Source organism: Crocodylus siamensis, chromosome 1 (assembly GCF_052110815.1).
Source record: "Crocodylus siamensis isolate JL-2025a chromosome 1, ASM5211081v1, whole genome shotgun sequence".
Lineage (NCBI taxonomy): Eukaryota > Metazoa > Chordata > Crocodylia > Crocodylidae > Crocodylus > Crocodylus siamensis.
In genome coordinates, this window is record NC_143395.1 from 173,599,827 (window position 1) to 173,615,330 (window position 15,504).

At 40.1% G+C, this 15,504-nt stretch overlaps 1 protein-coding gene across 3 annotated transcripts in view; it reads right to left on the minus strand.

Moving 5' to 3' along the window:
- RPS6KC1 (ribosomal protein S6 kinase C1) overlaps positions 1–15,504 on the minus strand; it is a 137,358-nt gene that overhangs the window by 29,131 nt on the left and 92,723 nt on the right. For all 3 annotated transcript variants that reach the window (XM_090049065.1, XM_090049074.1, XM_090049083.1), the window contains 2 exons: positions 13,038–13,085; positions 11,361–11,493 (listed from right to left, as the gene is read on the minus strand). In XM_090049065.1, the coding sequence (XP_089905191.1) occupies positions 11,361–11,493; positions 13,038–13,085 (181 nt within the window). The remainder of the gene's footprint in view (positions 1–11,360; positions 11,494–13,037; positions 13,086–15,504) is intronic.

The window sequence follows — 15,504 nt, forward strand, 5'->3', positions numbered from 1 at the left end:
TGGCCCCTTGACCCTTTCCTGGGTCGCTTGCCCCACTGGGCAAAATACCGCCCTCACAGGCTGGGGTCCAAAACCCTTCACACCGCGCCTCTCCAGCGCAAACAGCTGTGCCCCACTGGCACCGCTCGCTGTGCCACTACTGGGCACCCGGGACCCCCAGAGTATTGGGGAGCTCCCGTGAGGCCTCCTCACACCCTACAGCCTCACCCGGTCCTCCGGTATAACGATAACGAAACCATGAGCCAAGCGGCTGCAACATAAACAAGAAGCCTACTGGCTCATAACGCAATCATAAGCCCCCGAGCTCATAAACCCAGCTCCGCTCTATGCTGGCTCTGTCTTACCCCCTTCAGAGTTCTCTTTACCCCTGCATCATTGCAGCCGGTCAGAGTGGTCAGGCTGCAACCATCGACCCAGGCTACTCAGCTCGCCCACAGAGCTTCTGCTCCTGTGGCTGCCAGAGGGAAACTGCTTCTCTAGGCCCTGGCCTGGGCTGCTTATAAAGGCCCGGCCCTGCCTCCTCCTGGCCAGCTGACCAACATTAGCTGCCCTGGCAACCCTCACCTGTGCTGCCCTATTAATTGGCAGCTGTCCTTATTACTGTTGTTAGTAGCGAGCACCCTAGTGCTCTGCTACACGGAGATTTGGCCACTGAATCTGGCTGAATCTCCACCGAATCGAATCAAGGACCGAAGCTTCGTACAGCCCTACCAGCTAATGCTGAGAGGTGTCTGTGTAAGGCAGACAGGACAGCATTCGCTTAGGGCTTTTTTGGAGCTAATCAACATGTCAGCTGGTAATGTCCCTCCATTACTTCCTTGGAAAAAGTTAAGAAGAGCTTGAACTAATGAGAGAGGCTTTCGTTTTGCTGATGGGCTGCTAAACCCTGTGTAACGCTCTGCCATGTAAGTCAATGCTGTGTAACTCCCTGCTGGCTCCATTGCTGGCCAGAGGAGCAGTGGGGGAAGTGGGGCCACCCTAATCAGAGTGTACTGCAGGGGCCTGGCCATGCCCTCTGCTCAGCTCAGCACTATGGAAGGGAAGGGAGGGATGGTCTAGTGCCCCCCGGCTTCTAGCCTGAGCCACTGCAGGCATGTGCCTGCATTTCCTCAGTCCAGAGGGGATGCCTATACAATTACCAACTGATGCAGCTTAGCCAGGTTAGACTAACCTACAAAAATTGAATCAATTCAGGCTCAGGCCTTCTGAATGTTTGTCACTAGCCTCAGAAAGTCTGCAGTAAAGTCTCTACAATAAAGGCAGCTGCCTTTAAATGTTTAGCCAGCACAACACAGGGTGCCAACTTCAACGTGCTCAGAACTACCACACGTGAAATGGTAAATGCTCCAGCAGAATATTGTGCTCCTGTATGGTCCAGAAGTTATCACACTCAAAAGCTTGACACTGTACTTAACAGTGTACTGAGACTCATAACAGGCTGCACAACTTATACATGCACAGATGTACTTCCTGCACTCTCTGGCATTAGACCAAGTAACACAAGAAGACAGACCCTAACATCATTACTGGCAATAGAGGCAAAAGATGATGAAAACCACTTGTTCCATCAACGGCTAACTGAAGACCCAAACAGATGGAAGCTTAAAAAGTTGTAAACCATTTCTACATGAAGCCCATAAGCTCCTGAAAGAGATTGGGGATGCTAAACCAAACCTATGGACAGCAATGGAGTGGACCAACCATTGGGAAAGGTCAGACCTATTTTTACAACTTTTTATACCAACACCAAACAAGTTTCCCATTGAACAAGATCTTGACATAGAAGCATGTGTCAAACTGAACAGACTGAAATCTTCAAAACAACACTCCATAAGATAAACATCTTGAACAGCCCCTGTGTAAATGTGGAGTCCAACAACCAGCACAGCATTTAATCAAAAGCTGCAATCTCTACAATGCCCCAGATGGGGCAGATGGACTCTGTACATTGAGAGATAATACAGTGGCTCATAGATTTGGAAGTTGATAGCTGACACCATATGAAAGCAGCAGCAGCCTTTAAATTAATTACATACTTACAAGGGCATTTCTCCATTGTCTATGTGCAAGGCAGCACCACAGTGAAGTACAGAGTGTGTGTTTCATATAAACTATACTTCAGAAGGATGCAACATAGCTGCCCATAATGCAGCACTAGATGCACATCGAAAAGGATCTTTGCTTTGAGTGTGCTTCTTGACGTACCAAGGACCAAGTGAAGAGTAGCGCCATTACATCCTTTCAAGACATGGTAGGCCTGGAGTGGGTGTGCCATGTTCTACACTGGTGCTCCCCAGCATGGTAATTTCAGGGTGTATCGAGGGTGATGGTCACATTATACCAGTGAAAGCACATTAAATTGCAATAATGACTACACTTCAATCACTGTGTTTGTCAAACTTCCCTTTCTTTAAAAGAGGAAGAGGAAAAGCCACTCTTTAACTACTTTCCTAAGAAAAACATGATGAAAAACTATTGCTTATTGTTACTCCTATTTAGAGTTCAGTGCAACTAAATGAAAAACATTTGATTATGTCCAAATCTGTTTATGTATAAATACTTTAAGATTGGCCTCCTGGTCAAGTGGAAATACATAAATAAATGTTGTTCAATAATTGTATTCTATACTGAAAAACAACAATTTTATTCCTTTTTTGAAAAATGCCCGATACAGGGTCAGGAAAGAGCGATATTTCTATCTGGGTATATAATTACGCCTTTATGAATGACATACTAATAATCTTTCCCCCCCTCCCCACGTGTTGTGTAAGATCAAGAAAACCCATTAGCAACCCATGCTAATATAGTATCAGGAATCTATAAAAAATAAATTACAGAAATCAATCCATGAAAGTGGGCTTCAGTCACTGTCTAACATACTAAGTAATTCTAAAAATATTGCTGCAAAACTGAAGTTCATTAGTATTTCACATGACTGCAACAAATTAGGAAAATTCAACTGTGAATTACAATTCTTGTATCTACTCATTCACCCCAAAGTTGGCAGCCATTCTACATATTTCACAGTATAGTTTCACCAGCACTACCATATTTATTCAAATCCAAGATGAGCCCCCCACCCTCATTTAACATGGAGAAAAGGCCCCTCCTCTTGGATTAGAGTACAAGCCAGCAAAAAAAAAAGGGGCGGGGGGTAGGCAGGTGCTGCAGCTCATTTTCCAGCCCCAAGCTGGGGTGGCAGGTAGACAACCACTGGTGGGGAAGGGCAGGTGGCAGGGTGGGGCTCTAGGCATTAGGGATGAGGGCAGTTGCCCAGGGGTTCGGGTATGAGGGGGTAAATAGCTAGGGGGAGGGGGCAGCAGGTGCCAGGGGGCAGGCATTAGGGGAGCCAGGCAATTGGGAGTAAAATGTGGGATGGTGCCCTCCCCCCCACCACATAGAAGCATAGGAAATTAGGCTTAGAAGAGACCTCAGGAGGTCATCCAGTTCAAGCTCCTATTCAAAACAGGACCATCCCCAACTAGATCATCCCAGCCAAGCCTTTGTCTAGCTGGGTCTTAAAAACCTCCAAGGATGGAGATTCCACAAACTCTCTGGGTAACCTGTTCCAGTGCTTTACTACCCTCTTAGCGAGAAAGTTTTTCCTAATATCTAAACTAAACTTCCCTTGCTGCAACTTGAAACCATTGCTCCTCATTCTGTAATTTGCCCTTGTTCTGTCACATATCCCTTCTGCCACTGTTTTCCCCATTGCAGTAGTGAGTGGGATGAATTTAAAATGACCCCCCAGTCACTAGATTTTATACATGAAAAATTATGACAAACTATAAATTTTACATGTATACAATCTATTTATTGGGGGGGAGTGTCTTGAATCCAAGATCACTCTGAATTTAAGTAAATATGGTAATATACTAAAATGTATTTTAGGAAAACAGGAAGTATCACTACATGTGGTAGAAAGTTAATATTGCAGCAGAAATTTTCAAAAAAAGAAACAAAATCAAAATCTAGTCTGTTTAAATGTTAAAGTATTCTGACTTTTGACATTTCTACCTAATGATGGCTGCATTTTAAGCAGTATAAGGCCAATAATTTCAATCAGAATATTAAAAAGTTTATTTTCTACACTTCAGTAACCAGCTCGATGTTAGTCAAAGTATCCAGCTCGATGTTAGTCAAAGTACAGGTGAACATTCCACAAATTTTTTGTTTTGTTTTTTAAAAAATCAATGCATAGGATGGACATGCAAATCCAGTCATTATTATTCTTGTTACAAAGAAATACTGCAATATTAACTGAAGGAAAGGTGAATTCTAAGAAAGTTTTAACCTAACAGTGTCCCAGTGCAACCAGAATAATCAATACTTAGGCTTCTATGTAGCACCTTTCAGTCATAGACCTTAAAGCACTTTGCTATAAGAGTAAGTATTATGCGAATAAAGAAGTTGAGGTAAAGTGACTTGCAAACAATTGGCAATAGCAGATTCAGTCTTGTTAGGTTCAGGGCCATAGCCACGGAAGCACATTATATACAATGAGGGAATGTTTTTAAAACCAAACTTGTTTGACAAAAATACAGTGTGCATATATATTGTATAATATGCTATGCCAAAGCTGGAAAAATGTGGATTTGGTATATTTTAAAGGAACAGGACAAGTAGCATATGGAAGCAAGAGTCACCTTGCATAGTCCCTCATTGGACATGTTACGTGCATACTGCCCTGGAACTTATTCATTCAAAGGCTACACTATCATCTCATAAATTACCATTGCAACTTATTTTAAACACAAGGCAAACCAAATATTAAACATACTTTTGTCAACATAAGAAGTTATGAAGCGGCTTCCAAACCTAACACAGGTGAAACATATTTAATATGTTATCAGATTATCTTCCAGTTGATTCCATTTTAGTTGTACATTTGTAGTTCTGTTCCTACATTTTATCAAATTATTGCTAGAACTGCAGGTTTATTACTAAATGCAAATGCTTCTAATGATAGGTGCTCCTAATTTTTTTAACCTACAACATACCCACTGCTTTCAGCACAGAACTGCCCCAAACCAAATCCTGCTCACCCTTTCTGGTTTATGAGAACTGTGGGAATACAAATTCTAGACCCAATTCCACCTGATATTATTCAGTGTTCAGCCACTTTATTCGGCGTACACATTAATGTACCGTTAGGGCAGCACAGACACTTATGACAGACTATCCTCTGCCCAGAACTCCATCTAAAAGCTCAGCAGGCAAATAAAATAAGGGACAGGAAACTTGAAGGCAAAGTAGCCAAACAGTGAAGTTAAGCAGGAATCCTATTAGTTCTACTGTGTTTAGATTTTACGTAGATATTTGAAATTAATATTACTTTGAAGTAGTACCAAAGATGACAGGATACAATGACTTTTGGGTATGGATCAGAAGGATAAAGAAAACCCAATCACATCAGCAAATTCAGTCTCTTAACATTTTTCTTACAGCTTACAAGAGGAATATATGACCCATTTGATTTTCCCTCATCCAATATTCCTGCACCTAATATTATAAATTCACATTTACATAAACTAAAAGGATACAGCCTAGAACAAAACAAAAGTTTTTGCAGTCTGCTCTGATTTGGGTTTCTGCAGAATCTGAATATAGCCAAAGATTATCATAATCACTGTATTTAGGGAAGCCCAAACAAAGTCAAAAGCAACAATCTGGGTTCCCAGTAGAGAGAGAAGGGAAGCAGGTCAGTAGTATTGTTGGATTCACTGTCTGAAACCTTTGCCAATCTCTGTACATCATTGAAAAATGGGGAGAAAAAAGTTTTAAGAAAATCATAATATTCAGCCAGTGACACCAACGTATTTCATTTAACACCTTTTAACAGGAACCTCGTGAAGCATCACCTCGTGTTGTTATTTATACTACTGGCAACAAACGATTACAACTTGTAAAGTGGATATACAGCCATTTATAGACGTCATAATTTTAATAACATAACAATAATATATCTCATAACTAATAATTATGTTAGCATGGTACCTAATAATAATGAAGACATGGAATCAGGCTGCTTCCATAATATTATAATAATAATAATAATAATAATAACAACAACAATAATAACAATAATAATAATAATTCAATGCAACAATAGCAGCAGTAGAGGCTATGGTGTGCACAGAAACCAGGAGTTAATGGCTCATCTCTGACACAACAATATAAGACATCAGAGTCTTAAACATGCTACAGCTTCACTGCTGTTTCAACAACTGGTTAACGGATGCTACCAAGTTGGCCAGCAGAGACAAGGCTTATACCCACTATCTGCCAAGGATAGAGCCACCAGTACTACACTCTCTGGACCAGCAACAGAATCCTTAGAAGTAGGAATGTCATCCATTCCCACCTGTAAGTCCCTCATTGGGCAAGAAAGAATACCACTGCATTATTTTCCACTAGTTCCTGTATGCTGAAATCCTCTTAAATTTGAAGTTTCTTGAGTGCTTTCCAGACTGATACAAACTCCAGCTTGTATGTGCTTACAGAAAGTTGACAGTTTCCAATGGCCACTACAATTCTGATGTCCCATGAAAGCCCCCCAGCCTGCTTCTGAAGCATCTGTTTCAAAAATTTCTGGCACTGGTAGTGCCAAGAAGTAAGGCCTTATTAACATCAGACTGGCTCTCCACCACAATATGATCTTGCCAAATGCTTTCTGACAAAGCTATCGAATAACTTTATGGACTTCCTTGCTTTCAAGATGCATCTTGGAAACCCTCTCTATTGGCACCCTGGGAAAAGCCTTTGAGAGTATCCTTTAGCCTCATTCACTGTAACTGGCTGACTGACAGCATCACCACTTCTTGGCAAAACAAGGTTTCCTTCTTGATTAAGGAATGTCTGAAATCAAGTTTTCTGAATTCATGGAGGGGAAAAAAGCATCAGTTTTAAATCTCAGACTAGAGAGAAATTTCCCAGTAAAAGGGAATAAAATTTAAAAAAAACAAATCCTTTAGCAAATAAGCAGTTCCCTTCATATGCAACTTTAAAATCTTTTCTGAGTATATCATCATTCAAATTGTTGTCCAGTTAAATTTTTTTTTTAATTTCATACACCCAGGTACAATTCATGGCCTCTTCACCACCCTGGGACAAATATATAAACATATTCCTATTCAAAAAATATTCCTTTCTAATAGAATAAACTTTTAAAAATATGCTGATAGAGGATTCATAAAACAGTGAAACAATTTTAGGCACTAACACCCAAACAGGTATCATTCCTGATATCTTTGACCTCTCCCCAAAAATAACTGCAATGCATATCCTCTGTGTGTGTGTAATATCTAGATAGATTGATAGATCTATATCTATCACTGGTTAACAAAATCTTCTAAGTTATGAAGGTAGACATTCTTACTAAAAATTCTACAGAAGTCTTCTGAAATTATAGCTATATCAAACTAATTTCTTTAAAAACAAACTTTTTGCTTGTCCTTTAAAGCTTCCTTGCTCACTCAAAAGGCTGAATCTTTTCCTTGCTTAAAAGTTTCTGATCAAAAGATTGAGAATTTAGTCCCTAACTAAAAAAAAGCCTCTTTAGCCTCTTAAAGGTGCTAGCATTATTTCTGAGTTTATGTGCAGGGAAGTGCAGGGAAGTGTGTGTGTAATATATATAATTATATATAATATATACTACACACACACAGACACTTCTCTGAGTTTGTGTGCACATATATACAACCATCAGTTTGGTAGTTTTGGTGAACTGGCCTGATCTTTGCAGTATTACTTTCATATACATTCTTGTACAGGTGCACAGATATACCGGTCTTATATTGAATCGGCACCAATAACAACAAAATTAACATCATCAGCAATCAGCTTTTTTTCGCCAATAATGTCACTGATAAATGTCACTGCATGCATGCAGCCGGGAATGGAGCTGGGCAGCTTGGAGAGCAGCATCCTGCCAGTAAGTCTGTAGGGAGAAAGAGAAGTGAGGGGGAGGGGCAGATTAAGGCCCCCACAGCAAGGGAGGGAGTGGGGCAGGGGCAGGCATTTCCCAGATGGTGTGGTGAAAGTGACCACGGGGCCGGGAGCAGGACGGAGCCACAAGTGGCTCGTCCGGGGGTGTGGGGAGGAGAGGCAGCTCCCCACCACTGCATGTACCCCTGAGGATGGGATGCCTGCTGCAGGCTGAGGGCCAGGAGCTGCATGGGCAGTAGCAGCTCTAGAAGGCATTTGGAGGGGGGGGCTATGGCCACCCCAAAATTCCCCATAGCACCCCCATAGCCACTGCTCCCAGTGCCACTACTGCCACCCACCCCACATAACCGAGTCCAGCCTGCCTCCACCAACTCCAAGCTCAGCCCCGGCCCAGACCCCTGCCAGGAAGAGGCTGTCACTGCCTTGGGCCCTGAGCCCACAGTGGACAGCCCACCCTCACCCCACACAGAAATCTGGGGTGGGGGGGCACCTGCCCCCTATGCCTCTTCCCCAGGGTGTACGCAGTGATGGGGAACTACCCCTCCTCCCCACTACCCTGCACCCCCTGAACAAAGTCCCCACAGCTCTGTCTTGCTCTTGGCCCCAGGGCATTCACCACCCTGGTTGGGCAGCCCCATCCCCTGTCCTGCTCCCACCCTCACTGTGGGGACCTTGATCTATCCCCCACCACACATTTTCCCTCCCCATGCCCCTTCTCCCCAACAGACTTGGTGACAGGAGGCTGCTCTCCAACTGCAGTCTTGTAAAACTGCTCTCAGATCAGTAGCGGCTGATATGGCTAGTTAATAACCGGCTATTGGTATCAGCCAAGAAAATCTTACCAGTGCACCCCTACATTCCTGTTTTATCCAACAACTTAAAAGGTTTTACTTAGTCACTTAAAACTGTACCATTCTCATTACCAAAACTTCCTGTTTTGATATTAATCACCTCCTTTATATTTTTAGTGACAAACTTACAAAAAAGCTCAGAGCAGGGCTTTATGTCAGTCAGAGTTCCAACTCTAGTGTCCAGGTAGTTTCAGAGCTGGCTTTATGACACAGAGGGGGTAAATTACCTTTGGCATGCAAACCAATGACTTGCAGAACCCTGAAGGCTGGCATCAATGTAATACCCTGAACATCAGAAAAACAAAGACAAATTTTCTCTAATTTCAGTAACTGACAGTGTAATGGAGCACAGATAGTTCTGGGTCAAGCAATAGACAGGGACTCTGGAGCTTGAAGCTAGGTTCTTAGATCTTCTACCTATTTCCTATGTACAGCCTGGGGCAAGTTACTTCAGCTTGTAGTGCCCACTCCCTAAATAGGAACACCCCTCACATCCTTACTCCCTATTTGTCTATCCTGAATATTTCAACTACTTGCACTTAACAGGGCCAGAGACTGTGTTGTTATGTGTGTGTATAGGGCTGGTACAATGGGGCTTCAGTGAAGGATAGAAAGAGATGGTTAAGGTCATTTCAGGCTACGAGAGTCTGCTTCTATTGCTTTGCATAACTGAGATTTAGGAAAGAAGCAGTAAGCGCTTAGTTACTGTTTTGCCACCCACATAAACAAACAGTGCTTTACAGTAAAACACTGTATCTGACTTTTTAAATACAAATGTCGAGGGAGGGTGTATTTAACTGAACATGGACAGAGCTAAACCTGGATATATTTCTAAGTGGTAGGTTGCTGTTAATCCTAACGTACAAAAAAAATTGGAAATAAAACTTTTTGTCCTATATAATTTATACCAAGTAAGGATTTAGCAGCAGTTTAAACAAATTAAATTTCTCCTGGGGAACTTAAAAACACTTGTTATATTTGGTTTCAGCAAGAATGAGGAAGCCAGGAGAAACTGTTAGATTTGCAATGACATTTAGCATGATCAGGAGAGTAGCTTTTCCTCTAATAGCAACTGCCCCATGCAGTCCAAATATTTAGCCAACCTTTCTGCTTTTACATACAAAGTAACATCCCCTTTCCTTCATTATAGCCAAAGTTAAATATTCCTTCCTGGAAGCAGTAACTTTTCAATGGATTGTGTTGTGCTGTGGCAATTCATTCGGCAATTCAAACTCTTTTCAAGGTGTTTGCTTATTCTCCACCCAATTAATTCCCCACTAAATCCCATTTCTTCCTCATCTTGTCATCATGTGTGAATAAAAAAAGTTTTTTCTCCAAGGATGGGCTAATTCTTAGGTACTCTTAAGTGGGAATGCTAATGATATGACTTAATTTGGATATCTTTTTCTCTCCAGCCCTGCCCTCTTGAATTTTCCATGAGCACCAATGGAGTCCCAACATTTTTTCTAAGCTCTGTACAGATTCAAGTCAGAACTCAGCTGACAGCTTTCAAATTCTCTTGATGAATTCTCTGTACCTCCAGAAGACAATGTATAATAGCACTCTAACCTTCTGAGTTCACCACAAGGAAGCCTAAAACCGTAAGGTCTTCCTTTATGGGTCATTGCCCACTGCAGAATCAACACAAACACAGGGTGCTAAACATGTAACTGCTCATATTATAATGTCAACTTTCATTACCTTGCAATTTTTATTGTAACACAAGTGGTGTGTGCAAAGATAAAACCTAAATAATTGAAAATAAAAAGGAATACAATTCATTGTAATAAAATCAGTCCCTCTATAAACCAGTTCAGTGCCTACCAATCATCCATTATGGCTGAATTAGTAGTATCTCCTTATATTAGCAAAACCAAAATTTATATTCTGCACTCATTCTAAACAAAAAGGGATAATTACATTTAGGGAATATTTAAATCCAGGTGTTAGAGCAAAAAATCAAAATGTAATTATTTTTTGCCACCTGCTCCCTGTACATATAACAAGAATTTTATAAATAGTTTGAAGGCACAACTCTGTGGCTCTGCTTTGAACTTCTATATGATGCCATTGGCTATTTTCTTAAAAACCCAGATCAGAATAACTATGTAATATTAAGTAGTAGGCAAATGTTCTTTTTTTAAAAAAAAACAATGATTACATTCTTATGAAGATGAATGCCTGTTTAAGTACAGAACATTAAAAAAGTCTTACTTGCCAAAGATCACAAAAGTGGCAAAAAATTTTGCCCTACAGTTTACTTGTACAGACTGCAGATTTCTGTTTCAGTCAAAGCAGTTACTCCTCCTGAAGAAAATAAACGATTAGAAATGTTCAATATTATTAAAGTTCAAACATCTCATCAGGTTTCTGAGCAATTCAAAACAAGAAAGAGATTCAGAAAAGAAAAAAAAAGAATAATGTCATTACTGAGAGAGAGACGGGAAAGATTTTGTACAGAAAAATAATATATAAGAAATTAACTTGACATTTAAATATAAAATTGATTGAGAGCTAAACCTTTGATTCTTTTTCACAATGTACTTAAAACCATAGACAAACCTTCTGCATGCTGCAACACAAGAAATACAGACTCCTCAGAGATGATGTACTTGTGCAGACACACCATGTTGGGTACACAGCGGGGGATGATGGTCTTTCTGTTCCTGCTGTACTCACTACTTTTCCTTAGACCCTGACAGAGAACAAAAAGGTCAGTTGTACCCTCAGTTGCCTTTGGAGCCTGCTGTGCTCTGTGTTTATCAACCAAACTAATCTATCCGAGTTACTCTGGGCTTCAGAGAAACCACTCATCTGCTGCTCTATGCCCCTCAGTCCCCTGAGGCTCTGCTGATGGCATCTGGCACATTTCCAGAGAACAGAAGATGGCACAAAGCTGCCATTAAAATCAATTACATGGGTCAATGTTTTTATTAGAATCTCTCTCAAACTAAGTCATCAGGATGACACTCAGTTATTTCCCTGTGACCTTTTTTTTTAAATTTTATTTTTTTGGACCAAAAGACACTGTTAAAAATCAGTCTGATTTCTAAAAAAACTTATAAAGCTGAGATTTTTTTTTACCTTTACATTTCCACAATAGTTTAAAATAAAAATAATACTAGGAGAGATCCATTTCCTGAAGGAGGCAAGGATTTTGAAAAGAGACACAAACTGAAGTTAAAAACGGAAAAGAACTACTGTGGAAATGTATTTCAATATTTTGTTATTGTTCAAGAGAATGACCTTCTATTATACTGAGAAACAAAATCTAACCAGCTAAATGGGAATTATGAATTTATTCTACTCGGCCTGTAGATGTAAAGACATTTTTTAACCCAGGGTCTAATATTTGAATGGTTTAATATTTACAAACTGTTAACTTCTAAGGTATAAATTTGAAGATTTTCTGTCTAGAAAGCGTACTAGGATTTCAAAAGCCAGATGACTACAGTAAATGCAGAGTTCACAGTGTGTACACAGAGCAGATACGAATTTAAGGTACAACTACAGAACAATCTGTGGGCTCCAATTCTACCACCCTTAACCACATTAGTAGTTTAAGTTGAGCCAATATAATGCTGTGAATAAGGACTGCAGCACTGAGCTTTCAAACCAGTTCCCAGCATCACAGATTCACTAGTCTGGCATAGGAATTTTTATTTGATCTTAATGATTCACCAGAGACACACCTGAAGGATGATCCCACACAGGAAAGACTTTAGTAAATCAGAAGCAATATCCTGTAACCTATAGTTACCAGAACACAGGAACTGCTGCACGAGATCAGACCAGTGGTATGTCTCAACTATCCTGCATCTCACAGTGGTCAGCACCAGATGCTTAAAGGAAAAAAAGCCACAAGCAATGGAGTGGACAAATACAACTTGTGCAAAGGAAAAGTTTCTCATCCTCAAATAATAATTGGCTTACACCCAGAACCTATATAACATGACTGTAACTCTTTACTAAATCTTAGCAAGGGCTTGGCTTCAATGATCATGCAGTGAGCAACACAAGAGGTATCCAACACAAGAGAGAGTATAAAGGAAAAGGAAAAGAAAGGAGATGAATGCTAAAGAAAATGAAAATATATTCCAAACACATTTATATTAAATGCTACAACTTTTAATGTGCCAATATAATTCACAGAGGTGCCAGCAATAAAGAAGGGGAAAGTATTTTTTGTATAAAGTAAATCAGCAGGCCAAGTATAAGGAAAAAAACGGTTTTACTTACTTTCAGTATCAATGTTTCCTGTGTTCTAGTATCCATTACGAGCAAAACCTAAACAACCATAATATTAAAAGAAAATTTTAAATACATTTCATATTAATATAAAGCTACTTAAGAGCAGACAACTCTATCAACTTCTAAGTATTTTCACAAAAAAAGCATACACTGTATTAGTAAGACCTCTATTGACCTTTGTTTAAAGAAAGAAATGTGCTTGTAGATAGAAGGTGTCTCTAGAGTACTACAAGAATTCATGTATTTCATACCCATCGTCTGCCTAAAGATGTAAATCTAGACCTAATAAAATAAATAACAGCTTTGAAACAATCAGTATTTTATGTTTAAGACTATAATTTATCAGGAGAACCCAAGTTATGAAAATGTAATAGTATCTGCGCACACAGCATAAAATTAACTCCCCTACTCCCCATTTTCAATAATGAACTGTTATATTACCTCAGTTTAATCCAAAACTCTTTTCTCCCAAAAGGTATCTTATTTTCACACCACCAGATTTTTCATATGCAGCATTTCTTTCCTACCAGGAGGTTATGCTTTGAGCACAGGACTACATAGTCCCTCCTAGGATGTCAAACCGAAGTCTGAGCACTTTCTGAAGACAAAAACATACTTAGGCACCTGGAAAACATGCATTAATCAGCTCTATAGTCACTTCTGTGTAACTCTGTAGCATGCTTTTTGTTCTGATGCATTCAGAACTAGCAGCAGAAACTACTGCAAGCAGAGGCGTAACAGCCCAGCCAGGTGCCCGAAGCAGCTGTGACATACAGGGTGAGCAGCAACTTCTGCCAGCACAATCATGCAGCTGTGGTGGCAATTCTTCTTTTCCACCCCTTACCCCATCCCAAAAGTCAGCACCTGGGGCAGCTGTCGCAGTCACCCTGCCCTAGTTACTCTACTGGCTGCAAGGAAACACTGCTACCAATGTTACAGTATTACAGTCAGGTGCAGGGAAAAGATTTATATAAAAATGAATAGATATAACTTAAAAAGGCAATCTCTATTACAATGCATTAACTCTGATGGTACTACATTACAGACTTCTCCCCTTGATGCCATATATGTGAAATACGGTGGAGATAATTAGTAAATTAAGCATCGGTGCTTGTTTGTGGGGGGACCTCTTTCAGACGTTCAAAATTCTCCAAATTCCTCTTGCAAACTCCTATACTTTTGAGGGTACTGCCCTAGAACTACAAGAGTACAGAGCTACAGATGCACTGGATATGGACCAGTTGTAAGACAAGAACCTGGATGGGACATGCAGAAAAGATTAATGTCCTAAAATCAAAACCCAGTTACAGGATGTGCACCTTCTATAGCACATTTGATTTTTGTACTGTTCCGTTAAATGCACCCGCCTAAATTTCTCCACTATGCTCCTAGGTCCAAATGAAAATAGTTGCATGTTTAAAAAAAGAAAAAAAAGCTACATTACTTAGGCTGCAAAGTCTAGTGCTCTAAAGACAGGAAATGCCAGTTTTACAGTGCGGCAGGCAAACTGGAGCAAAGAATGCTAACGTTTAAGCTACCAAACTAAATAAATCTTTTGCTTCCATTTCATTTACTGCAGAGAGATAATGTGCCATTAACAATGTGTGTGGGGACCAGTGTGCAACAGGAGGCGTACAACATAGATGTGGAATGCCTGGTTCCCAGGAAAAGAAGAAGGAGACCACATGCTGAGTACATGGGATTGAGGTACTCAACTTCTCTTTCTCCCCAGGAGCTGGGGAAACTCTCATCCAGCTTAGTGCCCAGAAGAGCCAAATGAGTGGGATACAATCAAAGTCTTCCACTGGATCCAGGAAGCATAGTCAGCAACTTCCAGATTTTTCTAATATGCAACGGGGGTGCAGGCCTTTTTCCACATTTGTTTATTTTGATAGCATAAGCAAGAGAAAGGTAGTGAGGATTTTGTGATTTATAACACTGTCAACCATGAACAAAATTTGGGGATCCTTCATTCCAAGATATTCTCCCTACCAAATTTCAAAGGCCAAATACAAATAAAAAGCGTGTCAGAATATTTCAAGGATTGACTGTAAGGAAAATATTAAGCAATCTAAAGATGTGTCATTACATGCTCTTCCTACAATACTGATCACGTGTATAACATACAAAAATATGCAATCATTTGAAGATGAAGATTTTAAAATAAAATGCATGCAGGCTAGCTAAAATTTACATTTAGTTATTTTATTACAGCCTTGAAAAAATTCTTGCCCAATCACCCAGATTTAATTTTTCTGATGGATGAGTGAAATGTAATTTTCATCATAATGGAAAGGGTGGGTGAGTAGATAATATGGCTAGGCAGGTGAATTTTCATGATGATTTTGTAAGCCTGCTGCATAGGGCTCTTAGAAACAATAGAAGCCAGCTGAATAAATCATAGCAATGAAACTGGTTTTTACTGTTCTTGCTTAGCCACAAGGCATAAAATAAA